At 37.9% G+C, this 17,500-nt stretch overlaps 1 protein-coding gene across 2 annotated transcripts in view; it reads right to left on the bottom strand.

The window, feature by feature from the left end:
- The window catches only part of LOC137644844 (uncharacterized), an 84,689-nt gene that overhangs the window by 405 nt on the left and 66,784 nt on the right, over positions 1–17,500 (bottom strand). For both annotated transcript variants that reach the window (XM_068377734.1, XM_068377735.1), the window contains exons 4-5: positions 6,627–6,738; positions 281–380 (exon numbers count right to left, since the gene is read on the bottom strand). In XM_068377734.1, coding sequence (XP_068233835.1) covers positions 325–380; positions 6,627–6,738 — 168 coding nt within the window. In that variant the 3' untranslated portion in view covers positions 281–324. The remainder of the gene's footprint in view (positions 1–280; positions 381–6,626; positions 6,739–17,500) is intronic.

The raw sequence follows: 17,500 nt of genomic DNA, 5'->3' as shown, positions 1-17,500 counted from the left end.
TTTTATATCGTTCAAATATTATCTTTCAGTGGAGTTTGATTTATGTAAAATTTGCAGGCAAACAGAAGTCGGGATAAAATCATAGATATTTCACATTATTTGATATCCTACGACAATTAACAGAGACGGGAAACTTAAGATTTGAGATGTATTTGTCCAGCATCATTATTTTTACAAAACTATGGTATTGCTACAATATTGAGAAGGCATTCAAGTAAATTATTTATTGAAAAAAAAACTAAATATTTGATAATATGTTCTAACATATTTCAAATCTCACCTTTATTTGGATAGACTGTGGAAGACCAAAGGCCATGCGAGTTATCACGCTGCCCTGGCTAGTATGCTTTGAACATCAACATCAGCGTATGACACCAGACCTGAAATATGGCAGATATTTGATAAAACACATTATTTTGATAAATAAATGTCAGGAATTAATAACATTTCATGTTTTGAAGCAAGACGATGCGCTAAATTCGGCAGTTTACGTCCACATAATAATCTATATCCTTGTATCCTTCTCCCTAATAGAATCTTGAAATTCGTTGGATTATTTTCTACTTGAAAATTTATCCCTAAATATTTTAGTAGAGGTGATATTCTGTACGAAATATTATAAGTTTATTTGTAAATTTTTGTTGATGGATATCCTAGTATCATCTTCACCTCTCAATTCCATTTTATTTTATTCAATAACTTTCATTATACAAGATAAATTAAGTGAAACATTACTGACCAGCCTTGGAACTTGGCCTGTTAATGGGCTCTTCAGTAGTTAAATGTCCTCACTCTCATTTCTGTTGATAATATTTTCAGTTTTTTATCATGCTTTCTAATTGTTCCATATTCTCAGTTCTTTTGGTAAAAAAAACGTGTAACTGGACATCATAAATGTTTAAGGTTGTTACGTACACTGGAATTAACGCTCAAATTCTATGAATATTTTTATCTAAATTCTCGATATTTCTGTCTTGCTCTATCGTAAGGGCTTTCAAAGTTGTAATGAAAGATCTAATCTAATTTCTATATAACAATTTGTATTGATATTATTTTTTTGTGATTGTTTACCCACTTTTTGTGAATTTAGAATTTTCACTTGAAATTTGTTTTCTCCCGCAAAATGTCGTGAACTCACCAAAGTCTAGTTGAAAGTCTGGCTTTAGGTGAAAGTTCATATTTCTCACACATTTCGTTTTCGCAGCTACTCATTAGATTTGCATTTTGCTCACGAGATGATAAAATTACTCCAGAAAACCTAACTTAGTACAAGATTAAGGAGTGTACACTACACACTATCTAATTAAGCTACTTTTATGGGGCCGGGGGGCGTCAGTGCATGGCCTGCCGTGCACTGTGCAGTAGGTATTACTGTGAAGATGTCTTTCCGGCGTTCCTGCGGCCTCTTGCTGTATCTATTTGTTTCCCTTCTAATATATATATATATATATATATATATATATATATATATATATATATATATATATATATAAATAAATAAATAAATAAATAAATAAATAAATAAATATATATATATATATATATATATATATATATATATATATATATATATATATATATATATATATATTGAAGTTTATAGCAAGTGTCCAATTGAAAATAAAATTGAATAAAAAGTGGAAATGTAAGTTTGAGTAAACGATAAAAGGCGTTTGAAATGAAGACATCGGATAATGATTGATTCATATTTCAAGTTGTTAATAAATAAAGAGATGTTATTTGGGAAGAAATCGAGACAAAGAACTACGTATAGGCTAACTCTTAGTTTAATTGTCAATGATCGAGGGTGAAACATTTGGAGACACAAATTTTTGAATTTTTGCAAATGTTCCTCTGTCATTGTTGATATGTATAGTTGTTAATTCCTTTGCTTAAGGATATAAACAATTAGAATAATTCATCTTATATAGTTACCAATCACTGCACTTGGATCTAAAATCTCTGACAAGACGGTAATTTTACTTTTGTGGTTAACTTTACTTGATTAACGTCTTTTGTTTTACATTATTCTATTAATAATCTTATTATATTAAAGAAACATATTTATTAATTATTGAGTTCATCCATATGATAGGATTGTATGAACTGTTTTTATGATTTTTTTTTTCCCGAAGAATTGTTGCTATTGAAAAGATAAAAATCAATCATTCATATTTTGTTTTATCCATTATGGATATAATTAACGGAAATAATGTACTTCTCTATAGTTATTTGTATGTTTTGATATTTTAATAAGATCGCAATTACATTGAAGTTATATCGCTATTATTGAAATCTTGTTTTTTTTTTTTTTTAATTTTATGATTGTTAATAAAAACATTGCTTCATATTTTAACCATTTCATATTTTATTTTTATTTTACTTTTACGTGTGGGAAAAAAATCGGTGCTATTATAGTATGCTATCTACCGTCGAGTTTCTATTATAGTATGCTATCTACCGTCGAATTTCTACTATAGTATGGTATCTACCACAAAGTATGTTATCTACCGTCAATGTTAATCCTCCTGTTTGATGAGGATTATCAAACAGATTACTTACCCCCAGTATGTTATCCTCATTGGACTTTAATTATAGTGTGATAATATTTATTGGCTGGACAACATGGGTGCATAATTATAAGAAGTTTGTAGGGAAACTTTTTTTTTTTTACAAATTATTCAAAGCTCATCATACAACAATGTTACAAGTTAATCAAATGAAAAATTAAATATTACAAAACTGAAAGAAAATAATCTATGAAAAATATTCAATCAAAAATTTATTCTACTACGGCTTGTAAACATATCTTACATCATTCAAGAAAGCAGGAAATACGCATTTTCTCAGAACTTTCCAATTGAAACCACCACACTACACACTTCCAGACACATTAAACCAATCAGTGACAGTATTAGGTGATTTCCCAGTTAATTGTAAAGTAGTGTTAATTGGGGTCTCATAAACAAAATAATAAACCAATTCCAAAATTTCAGAAAGGGGTGGTAGATAGCAAAATCGGCGGTAGATAGCATACTATAATAGCACCAAAAAATCTATGACTGTCTCTTTTATCGAGAAAATTATTGTTCATCAACAATATGATGAAATGGACTTGGTTGACCAATTTTCATTATATTAATTAAAAAAGAAATGGGTGTCGATTAAACTTGAATACAGTAGCATATCTTGCATTGGGATTTAGAATTTGAATAGAATTTTCCACCTAAATTGTTCATCCGCTTGTCTTTAGGACTATATTCCCTTTTTATATCAGTTATTTCTGTTTTGTTTGTATGTACATCTAGTTATTCATTATATCCTCTTTTCTTTAGGACTATATTCCTTTGGGCTTTTTCCATCAGTTAATTTTTGTTTGATTGTTTGTCTGTACATCAAGTTAATCATTATAACAATGATATGAAATATTTATGGCATAGAGTTTCATCTCTAGTGTAATGAAATTTGTGTGACGTTCCCTGCAGAGGTTCCAGTGATGGGGTGCTATCGACCCATTCGCATTAAAAGATGTCAGGTGTAAACCAGTTTCGAATTCCAGGCGAACATGTTTTTAATTTCCCATTCCTCAGATTGGCGTTTCGTGTTCCCAGCGCCAGCGTTGATGATGCAACTGTCAATTGCCGCCAAAAATTATGTTTGCCATGTCAAATTGCTCACGACTTGAGACGATATCGAATCTTAATTGATTGGACTGGGGCTTGTGAGGCAGCGGTCTCTTTCAAGAATGATCCCCACGACGCTCTGCAATAAGGGCTACTTTGCAGTGAAGGTTTTGCTTTATCCTGGAGAAGAGAATGGACCTTAAACCATATGGCCACAATGATCAAAATGATGAACCTCTGCCCCTTTGGAGGATACGATTAATTCACCTGCTCTAATTTCACCCGGTTTAAAATTCTAATGAAGCTATTTGCTGCCTTATCATGGAAGGTCTCCGTATTTACCCCCACATGATTACCCTACAATGATGCCAAATTAACTGGGCTGGAAAAAATTAAGCGGAGAGGAAAAACTTGTAATTCAATTCCGTCGATGAATAATAATAAGAGGACTAGGGATGGTAATCAGGGTCCAGAGGGAAATGAAGAAATGAAAGTTGTACTTATTAGGTCCCCCAGGATCTCTACTCCGAGGGACGGTGTGTGTGGTGCTAGCCCCCATTTTCACACTCAGAATGACACGCCACCACCAAGAACCATCAGCACCTTCATAATAAATCTGGGAGGGAAATGGAAAAGCTATTTATTCCCAAGGCGTTAAATTCTCATCAAAATGATTTGGGGAAAATGAGCTACAGAGCTTTGTTTGAATTTGTCGTAGCTTTGTGCGAGACGCTTGTGTTGCAAATATTTTTTTTTTATATTTGTTGTCATCAATTCTCTGCATGATAAATGAATTGATTACTGATAAATAGTTTTCAGAGATAATATTCTGGGGATCATAAAAGATTATTACTCAAACCAAGGTATTTAGTTTCCATTAGTATTATGGAGTATCGATATATATATATATATATATATATATATATATATATATATATATATATATATATATATATGTGTGTGTGTGTGTGTGTGTGTGTGTATATATGTACTAGGTTTTTTCCGAACGTTTGGGACCTATTTTCAGTCCAATCATTTCTTGGAGGTCATGCTACAGTTGGGAAATTTTATTTTATTATTATTATTATTATTATTATTATTATTATTATTATTATTATTATTATTATTATTATTATTATTATTATTATTATTATTATTATTATTGATAGTAGCTAAGCTACTAAAACCCTAGTTGGAAAACAAGGATTCTATAACCCCAAGGAAGGGCTCCAACAGGGAAAAATAGTGAGGAAATGAAAGAAGGAAATAGATAAACTACCAGAGACACAGTGAACAATTAAGATAAAATAATAAGACGAATTATAAAAGAAATGGCGTCACCTTTTATTTGGTTTGGCTTTTAATTTTTCGGTAGTGTGAAGTTTCTAGAGTTTTTCGATTTTTTTTTTCGTTATTTTGTTTTTTCCTGTAAAATTTTCTCTGGATTTTGTATGATATTCTCACCAAATTTGGTGTGGTGTTTATATGCTTTGGAAGTTATTTGGTGTTTATTATACATTAATAATGTTTTTGATAGTTCAGGGAATGCTTCTGACGGATAAGTACCTTTTTTTGTTGAATTTTTTTTTTTTTTAGGTCCAATATCTGCGTGTATCGTTTAAAGCTTTGAACGTTATAAATTCAATTGAGTCAAATTTTAATCGTCTAGTTTTTCACCAATTTTCGTCAAATATAACCAAGTCCCACCATCTGGCAACAATTATGTATAGGCAAAAATGTATAGCCTTACGGATCTAAAATACAAAAGGTAGTGATATCTGGCAATACCACCATAGCGTGACATCACTAGTAATTTTATCATATTATAGAGTAGGATTTGAGGAAAATGATTATCCCAATAATATTGTAGTATCAAGGTCAGTTGTTATTGGAAACGGAGAAAAACTTCTCAGAATGTCATGTATAAGAATGAGTTGCAACTTACAGAGATATTTTGTATTTTATGAGACTGTCTTATCTTTTTTGCATCATAATTTGATAATATCTTGAATTTAGGAAAGGAGTATAGATACATTGTCGAAAGCTTTTGATTTGCATAGCGGAATGTTGATGGTTCATTCCTACTCGTTACTGAGTTAATCCTTCTATCTATATTGAAAGAGATGGGATGTATGTTGTTCCCGAACAATCTGATATTTTAAAAGACAGTTAAGTTTTGGTTACTTCGCAGCTTGATATTTTATAAACATCCTTCATAAATAACTAGTGAGGCAATTGAAGGGCAATATTTCATCGTGCTGACTTATGACTTCCTGAAGTGTCCTTGCTTGCCTCGAACACTTGCTTCTCCAGTATTCACTAGTTATTGTTTGTGTACTTCATTAAAAGCACATACATGTAGATATGCTTGAGCCTTCCTTTGTAACTTTCCATGTGTATTTTTTCAGCAATACACTTTAACTTTTCCAGTTTATTTCATCATTTACGAACGGAAATTTTTAGCCTAATTTATGTTTTTTCCTTGACATTATCGAAATCCTTTTTTCTTCTATGCATTCCATAAAACAATTATAAACATCCTTAAAAGAATATTAGAGATTTTGACAATTTTTTAGGCAGCAGACTATGAAACGGTAAATTTTGCCACTAAGAACTCTTGGTGTCTTGTCCGTATAAATCCACTATTTTAACGAAATCCATTCAAATATTCACCTAAATTTTCTAGAACGGGAACCACTAGGTTAATTTGTTGTTTGATTAAATACTAAATATTTACATGGCAATGACTGTAGTCATCGACGGCCATGAAAAGAAATTAGCTGAAATAATTTATTTGTACTTGAGTGATTGATTGATTGATTGATTGATTATGAGTTATCTGGCATCCTGACATCTAAAGTCATTGACGCCGTTGTACTAGGGTGAGAAGACGAATGATCTCATGGAGGGAAAGCTTCAACATCAAATAGAGAATTATCAAGAAAACCAAATTAAAAGTATATGATATTTTTCCATTAGAGGGTGTACATGAAAATGTCTTACCTGCAGAAGCCGCCAGTTGCTGAAGAGATGCAAGAGCCGAAAGCAAGTCGGTGTGGTTGACTCTGACGGAAGCGACCAAAAGCCCTCCCATACTTTCCAGCTCAACAACAACCTGATGGAAAATTATATTATTAGATACATAAAAAGATATATATATATTTGGTTACTTATATCCGTCTCCGCCAAAAAAGTTGGAAGGAGGTTAGGTTTTAGCCCTGTTTGTGTGTGGGTATTTGTTTGTAAACAGCTTTCTGGCCACTATTTTAATCGTAGAGTAATGAAACTTGCAGGGATTGACTGTTATATAAGAAGCTGGAAATTGGTAGACTTTGGAAGGTCAAGGTCATGGTCAAGCAAAAGGGCGAAAAATAGGATACTACGGCGGAGGTCTGCGCTCTACCGAGTGCCCCTCTAGTCTCGATAATATTCTCGTGGTAGCCTATTGAAAACATCGTTGCCTGGTGATCTGCTGTATGGGAGATCGAGTCCAGCTCGAACTCGATACCGTCTTGTAGTGTCTGCAACCTAACCATCCGTGAGGGCATTTGGGGAAGTCTATAGGTCTACCTGCTGAGTCATCAATAACCTTTGCCTAGCCTTCCCTGGTCCTATCTTGCTTGGACAGGGCCCTTGGATGCTGATCATTTGTAGATATGGTCAGTCTCTAGGGCATTGTCCTGTCCCTTACCTCTGCCATTCATGAGTGACCTTTACACAGATTCCTCTCTCAAAATTCATATTGCAAATCAATGAGTTTAAAACGTAAATACAATAGTAATATTTGCATCTTTGCTGTACACGAATATATAAGTTTCAGGAAAATTTCTATCCCGTCTCTCTCTCATGTTGATAATGATGATGAGAAGTAGGGAGAAAGAGATTAGCGCCGGCAGGGTATAAGTGGAGGAGGGCGGGTTAATCTTGCTCTGTCTGAGAGGCTCAAAATGAGGGGAGAAATGAAGAAGGTAATGAGCGACCTCTCATAAGTCATCTAATTATCACGGCGGTAATAAAGACGTCTTTGTTGTCGAGGAGAATGTCTTTAGGGGTCGAAGCTTGACAGTAATGATAACTTTGGCTCAGATTTATAGAACAAGTTTTCATGAATGTGAAAGACCAAATTAGTGGCAGAGGAGGAGGAGGAGGAGGGTCGGGGGGGGGGGGGGGTAGTCCTGAGAACCCCTCATCGATTCTGATTCTTAAAGGATTTAATCATGGTCGAGTGATTACTCAAGGCTTACGTTGTTATTTACCTTTTATACTCTACACTAGTGTACGCGACCCGTCAGAAATGATGGCTAGATATTTAGATAGATATGTATACACATGCACCCCCCTCTCACCAGGTTGTGACGACTTTTTCTCCCCTTACCCGAGGGACGGTGAGAGCTGGGAGTATATATAGCCATACACTTGTTCTTTATTATATAAAGGAAATCGTTTCAATTATCAGTAAATAAATCTTCTCACTAATACAATGAAAATTTCAAATTTGAATTCCTATTTATTCAATACTTTTCGTTGAAACAGTTAACATCAGTCTTTTTTTTCTGTTTGCCGTTTTGATTATCAGTTTTTTAAATATATGCGTCTTTTGATTTTAGTTCCCCGAAGGAAGTTTGATCATATAAGGTTACTTAATTATTATTATTATTATTATTATTATTATTATTATTATTATTATTATTAGCTAAGCTACAAAAAAGCAGGATACTACCTTATAAGCCCAAGGGCTCCAACAGGAAAACATAGCCCAGTGAGGAAAGAAAATAAGCGAATAACTAAACTACAAGAGAAGTAATGAACAATTGAAATAAGCTATTTTAAGAACATTGAAATCTGGTGCAAAGGTTACATCGTAAGTAAATGGTTACGTAAACTCAATAGCTCTAACGAATTAAGCTTTAAGAAGGTCTGCAGCGAAACTGTTACCAGCTATATGTCATAATGCAGAACCATTGACTGTTTAGAAACGTATGCAGGTTTTGCACGGAGGTTTGACCTTTTGTTGATTAATAATTACTTTCAATACTAATGATATTTTGATAAGTTTAATAATTCAAATAATAATAATTTCAATGATAATAATGTTGATCATTTTAATATATATATATATATATATATATATATATATATATATATATATATATATATATATATATATATATATATATATATATATATATATATATACATTTACACAATCCTTTTATAATGCCCATACTTTTAGAAAGTAAAATTTTATATTAGATAATAATCAAGACATTCAAGACAAGTATAATCCATCGTAGAATTTATATAGTTTTCTAATTGAGTTATGAACGAATTAAAGATATATCTGATTTCCCTATAAAATACCTTTCTATTTATATGGCTAAAAACTGAAAACGCCAGATGAAACTAAACGAAAGGTAATTCCAAGATTGGAATCGTGGAAAGGAATAAAGACTAATCAAGGTCTTCAATAATCTTGTTAATCATTTTAGTTTTGAGTCTCGCAATACTGAACAGGTGGTAACAGTGAAGCAGCTCCCGAACGCAAAAGTAAAGGATCATGGGACAGATCAGGTAATTGATTAATCTAGTATCAATGTCTTGATAAGATATAGTGAAATAAGCACAATCCAGTTTGCATATACATTTAAATGCACAATATTAAAAGCTTAAAGTGCAAAGTCCTTGTATCAAAACAATGCATTGGTGTTTTAGTGGGTGAGATGGCCATGTCGTCCTGATGGAAGTTCCTTAAAGTAGCTTCCTAAGGGATATATGTACTACAGTGATATTCCCAGAGAATTTTACCTTTAGGTATCCAGAATTCTAACTCCTGGCGCGAATATCCTTAAAATTTCTCCAAAGGATATCGCATAATATCAGCGGACGCATTCTTGACACGCCTCCATAGCAATCTGCACCCCAAACAGCGTTTTGGCTTCGAGGAGGATGTGGCAAAAGGGAGCCGTCCAAAGACTCTCCCCGCTCTCGTAATACTATTGGGAATACAACAGCGCCATTCCCACGACGGCGGACATTCCTTTTTTTGTAGCGATCTCGCTCGGTGATATTTCCTGGTGATCTAACTTTTCGATCGTTTTACAGGATTATTATTATGCTTTCTCCATCATCTTCCGCCTTTGGAAAGTTGAGTATCGGGTCTTTACTATGAGTATATTTTAGCCATGGCGCCGTCGTTCGTTAGGCATATGTTTTAGATAGCAGAACGACTTCCAGTTTTTAATAGCTTTATTTAATTATTTTGATAATTTAGCTATTTAGGCAATTACTCTTGTAAAGTTTTGATTATATGCATAATTTTTGTTTCCCTTTTCTCTGTGGATCGTATAGTTAGAGTTTCGGTGATTTAGGTAACCGAGATCTCGTATAGCCTAGGTAACCTTACCTAGATGTTTTACTATACGTTCAACTTTCCCCGGTTACCCTCGTGTTTTGTTTTCATTCAGTGGAGACTGATACCTCCTATAATGTTATGAAACATTACACGTCTCTTCGGAGACTTAAGGGTAATGTCTTTCCCTCTGAGTGTAGCCTCAGGCTACAACCCTAGTAGCCGTGCCTTGAATTTTATTCAGACATGGCTAACTTAGGGTTTGTCCTGTCTCTTCCCTTAACCGTCGGTTGATGTATACCATCGGGTTTTGGGATTTAGTCAGAATCTCAGAGTATTTAGTCTTATGTCGGCGACCTGCCAGCAGGACGAATGGGTTGTAGGATACCATCATTCCCCTGCCGGCCAGGTGGCTGGCAATGGAGGTTAGCCCTCATTAGCCGCACTTGAAGTTATGGTAGGATACGATCTTCTCCTTGCGACCAAAAGACTAGTCCTATGCCATAGTACTCTGGGCTGAAGAGTATTTTTCTTTAGCCTAGGATACGTGGCACTGGAACTCTGTTTCTTCTTTGTTAAGAGGAGGCGGCAGTGCCGCCATCCCCTTAACTGTGTCGGCAATCTCTGGGTTGGAGAACTGAGTCTCTCCTGTTCCCTGGGATTCTGCCGATACCGAAACAGAGTTTCTTTTACAGGAGGTAGGATTGACAATTTTTGCCAGTTCCTTTCACACTCGTTACAGGACCCTGTTCCCTACCCCACTGTCCTCTTTTGATGGCTTAGCCTTTGTCTTTCTTTAGGCTGGCATCTTGCAACCTTCATTTGCTGGTAGGTTGCCGGAGCCAGCCAGACTCCCTCTCGAGCCATGTCTTTGGCTGACGGCAGAGCTTACTGCCGCCAACCACATCATCTGTCGGCAATTGCCGGCCTAGCCAGCAACTGCCGACCCAGCCGGCAGCCAAGATGGCTGCCGGCGACCATGATGGCCGTGAGAGGGAAGTCCCTTCTGTTCCCAAGGTTCTTCAGTCCTCCCTTGGACTGCTGCTACAGGTCCTGTTGCCGGGGTACCGCCCAGTTGGCAGCACGCCGACTGTACTGGTACTGCTGGACTTGCCGGCCGGCAGTGTACCTTGTCGGCAATAGTACTGTAGCTGCATGGAAGCCTGAATGGTACATTCTCCCCTTCTATTAGAACCTTCTCTCTGGGAAAAGGCAGTCAAATTAGACTTTTACATCCTTAATTACTGTATACATTACCAGTAAGGAGTAGCCTTTTTTCCATGCTATGTCTCTGTCTTTAGCTAGCATGCCGGGTATGCCGGCAAGACCTAGCTATGCCGGCTACATGCCGGCTGAACTACTGTATATTTTATACAGGTAGCTAGTATATCTGCATTATAGAATATACTGCAGATAGAAAACTACTATATAGTTTATACTAGTAGTTATTTCCAATATATTTTTTATATCCAACACAGGCATTTGCTGAGCCCAATCCTATATTGAATGAATATGATCGTTGGTACTATGACGGAGACGGACTCTACTACAGCAGTTGGCGCTGCGGCCGCCACATTGAAGCTTTCACCGTTCGCCACCGGAGAGGCGTTTGCTTGGTTTCAACACGCTGAAGTCCACTTCCGTATCGGGCGTGACTCGCTCAACCACCAAAGCGGATTATGTTCTCGCGGCGATACCCGAGGACACCTTCCCAGAAATATCCGACTGGCTTTGTGAACAAGGAGACACCCCAATAGCGTATGACGCCCTCAAAACATACCTTCTGCAGCAGTACTCGCCGTCGCAAGCCACCACTAACGCCCCCTTACACGGGCCCTTTCCTTGTAATCCGACGCAGTCCGAAAGCATTCCTCCTAAACATTCGGGGCAAAGAAGACTGGGTCTCCATTGATCGTCTAAAACCTGCTTATCTTCTGTCAGATGACCCGCCTACAGTTCGCCTCTCTAGATCAGGGTGCCCTATTTAACATGTACAGTATGTCATTTTTAGGGGGGGAGCCATGTACCAACCGTGTTTCACACAATTGTACATAATTCCTTTTGTATATATTATGCTTGTATCTTCGCTCTTCCCTCGCACTAAAACGAACATGAAAATTCATGTCTGGTTTTTCCTCTGTAATATTGTCTGTCTTGTGAACTTGTTATGTCCTGTTGCCTTGAGGTTTTGTATATAAGGAAAGTGTTCTACAATAATATAACTCAGTCGTTTCCAACCTGCCTTTGAGTACACAACCTTAATCGGCGCCGTCACACAGTAGTATTTTCTGACATACATTGGGTACCCTTGTACGAGCATTCTGCTGGTACCGTTCATATATTGAATGAATACGTTTTCTTCAATATTCTGATCGAGAATCAGTCATCCTGACCCCACAGTATTAACATTATTTTGGAACAGTGATTTGATACTTCTCTACCCCTAGGGGTAAGAGTCCTTTTACTTGAGTTACTCTATAGAGAAATCTCCATGTAGTTAATACTGAGGGGAGGCAACAGCATTTGCTCACAGGGGTACACAAGTATGTATCTCCTACTATCCCTTTATAGCTTACTATCCTAAGCTACTCTATTGTAAAGGACATTTGCATGTTGATTGTCAAGGAGATAATCCATTGTATACTCATTTGGTTTTCCTTTCTTTACAGGAGGAACACCAGATACCTTGTGCCGCAGTCCTCTGCAAGGCCAAGAGTAAGTATTTTTACGGTCATAATACTTGCAGGTTTCATGTTCCCTGCAATATTATTTCCGGATCCATACATTATTGGAACCCACAGGTTTGCAATATATGTCGGACATTATTGTCCGAAGGTTTTGAAAATCCCAAGTCTACGGATATTAGGGACACAGCTCAATATAAATTACGCAACTGGGTGAGAGGCTTTCAAAAGATCTCTCCGGGACCTTTCCTACCTAATGATAGGATGCGTAAGCTACTATTTCCGGAAGCAAGTGAGGAAACAGTAGTGCCTCAGGAGCCAACTACATCCCCTGATGGCCAGAAAACCTTTGGGATTAAGGGCAAGAAGTGCCCCAGGGTAGAAGAGGAAAATGTTGTGTTGGAATTTCCTCCGCCTATGCCGGCTATAGAGCCATCGATGTCGACATCTTTGTCTTCTACCCCTCTATTGGATAATGTGGTACAATTATGTATCCAGCTGAAGAATCAAATAGAGAGCTTTCGTAAACAAAACGAAAAGCAGGAAGTAAAACGCAAGATAGAGCCTCGTAAAGCTTCTCTTGTCGCTTCCCAGGGGTCAGTCAAACGACCCTTGAATCAAGACCTATCAACATGCTCCATAACCAATCCCTGGAGGTTTGCGGAGCAGATGCCGATTTCAAATGGCAATCTCTACATCTCAGAGAAAATAGATGCTGTTCCTTTGGACAAAATTCAATTTTGGCCAAGCTTTGATGCTTTCCCTAATTGTTGGGTTCGACTGAAGTACGAACCAAATTAAGAAAAGGAGCGGAACCAAAGGAGGTCTTGATTCTCGACCATGATAAGGCACAGTCTATCCTTTCAGGTAGTCTGAGAAAGTCGGGTTATTCAGAGTCGAAGGTATTCTCACTGAATAACAGACACCCTTCCTTTCTTGCTCCTACTTCACTCTCATTCCCCTTCATGGGGAGGCATTTACTTCTGTTGCCAAAGCGGTAGAGGCGGGTAAGCCATGTCCCACACTCGATGAGTGCAAGCCTTTGTCACTAGCTTTTCCCGGACAGGAAAAGGATTGGAAGGAAGTCCATTTGACATTTTCAGTAGGAAAATTAGACAAGGACATCGCAAGTCGACAATTCAAGGTATGTCTCCCTAAATTGTCTGAGTTGCTCTTGTGTAATGAACATGAGTCAAAGGAGAGACTTGCGACATCCCTTTCTCTACTAAACTACATAGAGTTGTGTTCAACCTACGAAAGTACCCCAGGCATGCTCATGGTCATAGCCAAAATGCATATGGCTATCTTGGTGAAGGAACTTTACGCCTTTATGAAGACCGGGAGAGCATGTAGAGAGTTTGTGTTCGCTGACGCAATAGTGAAACACAAAACAAGGAAGCTAATATCTTCCAACATCTGGGGTAAAGACCTCTTCTCACACAAGGTCATTAAGGAAGTAATTAAGAACGCCACCCTGGAGAACATAAGTCTTCTCCAAAAATGGGGCATTCCTTCAAAGAGAAAATCTTCTGTGGTTGTGGGTCCCCACCTAAAAAGAAGATCGAAAATGCTGGAAATATCCGGGCTGCTCAACAACATCCCACTATTCCAGTGACCGCGGTGCTACAGGCAGATGGTCAAAAGTCTAAGCCTACTGACTACTCGAAGCATAAAGACGCTTCGGCTAGGAGGAACTTTCCCTCAGGATCGCAGGACCTTCGATCCTTCGGTCCAAAGCCTATTCAAGATGAGCCATTGATGGGAACAGAAATGTCCCTACCATCATTTCCTTACCTTCTCCTACAGTTCAAAACCCTCCTGGAGAAGTATACCTGAGAGCTATAGAGCATACAGGTGGTAAGAAAACTATAGCTCATCGAGTTCCAGGGAAGGCTGTTTTGTGTTCACGAGAAGGACTCAAGATATCAATGAGTCATTCTGAACTTGTCGCCACTCAACAAGTTCATAAAAAACAGCAAGTTCTGAATGTTAATCCTTCTGAACATATGGACCTTGTTGCAATTAGGGGTGTTCGTAGTCTTGTCAGACCTGAAAGGTGTCCTTTGGAACCTTCCAGTCAACCACCCCCCTTCCTCCTATCTAGAATTCATGTTACAGAGAGTAACATTCATCCTAGGAAAGATATGTGTCGGACTCACAGTCCTAAGTATCTTCAGAGGATTGACGAACTTAGTCACGTCAAAGTCAAGCCTAGAAATAGTTCAGGTATTAATATACCTGATCAAGAGGCTGGAGTGGGCAGCACCCAAAGTGTCCGGCCAATGTGCATTCAAAGAGATGACCTGGTTCCTGGGACATCACGGATGCAAGATAGGCTTCTAGAAGTCTCGACTTTCTCCAGCTCAGGGGTTTCGATGTTTAAAAAACCATCGAAGCCCTCAGTCACATCAACTCTCCTCTCCTTTGGAAATATAAAAGGAGCTCGTGAGGTCTGTCAAGAGACTCAGGTATTCAGTCAGAATACCAAAACGCTAACAGGAAAAAGCGCTAAATTTTCCCCAGTTCGCTATAGTGACAGACCTGGTGCTAAGGGCACACCGGAAAGATGCGTTAAGAGCTTGGAGAAAACACGCATTAAACGCTTGAAGAGATCAAAACAGACTGAGATCGGTCCCTCTTTAATCGCTTCTCTAACAGAAATTAGAGCACAAAAGTCCCAAGACTCTGCAGGTCCTTTCATGGGTGGGGAAGCCCCTCCCACACAGATCAGGCTCCCTACGACTGATCTGGGACACCGAAGCGATAATAAGACGTCACATTCGAACGTCTCATTCAGTCTTGGTGAAGTTACCCATCCCTCTCTTAAAGGGACGGCACCTACCAGCAGTTCATTTACAACTGATCCACGATGTGACGGTGGATACTCTATTTTGATACAAATCGATAGAGTTGGAAGGGTCCATGGGCGCAGACATATTCCCTTCCAGATGGGAACAAGTCCCGGAACTGCAATTCGACCTCTTCATCACGAGCGTCTTCAAGAAACTACCTCGCTATATAGCCCCATACAAGGATCCTCTAGTGGGGCTGATAGACTAGATGAGGCTGGTCCTAGCTCTGACCCTAGGTATATTTCCGAAGATTCAGAAATTAACTGCCTTCGTTTTATCACAGAGAACCCAAACCCTTCATTTCATGATTTTCTCTCTCTAGCGGTTAGAAAAAGGTTTGGGATCTCAAAAGGCAATATAGAATTCTTAGAAGAATACAAGGCCAAGTCAACTAGAAGACAATATGAGTCTTCCTGGAAAAAGTGGGTTGCGTTTGTCAAAGCAAAAGGACCGAAAGAAATTTCAATAAACTTCTGTCTGTCCTTCTTTGTCCACCTTTATAGCCAAGGTCTGGCGGCCAATACGATAAATACGTGCAAGTCAGCCTTGACTAGGCCTCTCCTATATGCCTTTCAAGTGAATCTGGCGAATGAAATCTTTAATAAGATTCCAAAGGCATGTGCTAGGCTTAAGCCCGCGGTACCACCAAAGCCCATCTCTTGGTCTTCGGACAAGGTCTTACATTATGCCTCATCTGTGAACAATGAAGATTGTTCTCTTAAGGACCTAACCAAAAAGGTTATTTTTCTGTTCGCTATCGCCTCCGGGGCTAGAGTTAGTGAAATAGTGGCCCTATCCAGAGATGAGGGTCACATTCAGTTCATGGAAGTGGGAGAACTGAATCTATTTCCTGATCCATCCTTTCTAGCTAAAAACGAGCTACCCACTAAGAGGTGGGGTCCCTGGAGAATCTGCCCTCTGAAGGAAGATGTCTCTCTATGTCCTGTAGAGTGTCTAAAGGTCTATATTCGTAGAACTTCAGACTTCAGGGGAGGACAGCTCTTTAAAGGAGAAACTTCTGGATCAAATTTATCCATAAAACAACTAAGGGCGAAGCTCACCTACTTTATTCGTAGACCGGATCCGGACAGTACTCCCGCAGGTCATGATCCGAGGAAGATTGCTTCATCACGGAACTTCTTTCAGTATATGGACTTTGAGCGCCTTCGTTCATACAGTGAATGGAAATCATCCAGAGTGTTTTACAAACACTATGCAAAACAAGTGCGTGAACTGAAACACTTCGTAGTGGCGGCAGGTAGTGTATTAAAACCTGCCCCCTAATTACTGTAGTTAACAGTTTTTGGGTTTGGGACCTCACATGTCCTCGCACATGTAACGGATGAGAATCATCCAGAGTGTTCTACATACACTATGCTAGACAAATCCATGTTCTGAAGCAATATGTGGTGACGCCAGGTAGAATATTTAACCTGCCGTCTAATTCTACAATGAACAGCTAATTGACTGGGACTGTCAATTAAAGGGAGAAGAGGTCACCCTTCTTAGGTGTGACTTCTTTTAATTAAGTGTTACCATGATAAAACTGGCTCTGTTCAAAATCCCAGGTGTGGAATTATACAGGTAGCACTAGTGCCGGTGTACAAAGTACACAGTGCAGATAGAAGTAACCAGTACAGGAATTATGAAGAGAATTTGTTTTATAATTTTCTTCAGTCTGAGAGTGGCACTCATCATTTCTTCCTTCAAGAAGGAAATATAGTCTCTGTACTTGTTACAGGTATAATCCCATTGCCATACTACATTCGTTTAACTGAACATCTTTTAGTCATTTATTAGTGATAAATGTCTATTAGAATGTAGTGCGTCCACCTTCGCCAGACAATTGTATGTATACATGCCAGAGTTCTTCAACTTACCAAAGTAAGTATCCTTCATATATTTGTTTGCATCAAATAATAGATATAAGAGACACTGATGTTATTTTAACAAATATACAACTATGAGAATATTTGTATATTCAGTGTGTAC

This window comes from Palaemon carinicauda, chromosome 8 (assembly GCF_036898095.1).
Source record: "Palaemon carinicauda isolate YSFRI2023 chromosome 8, ASM3689809v2, whole genome shotgun sequence".
NCBI lineage: Eukaryota > Metazoa > Arthropoda > Malacostraca > Decapoda > Palaemonidae > Palaemon > Palaemon carinicauda.
This window is presented reverse-complemented; position numbering and strand designations above follow the sequence as displayed.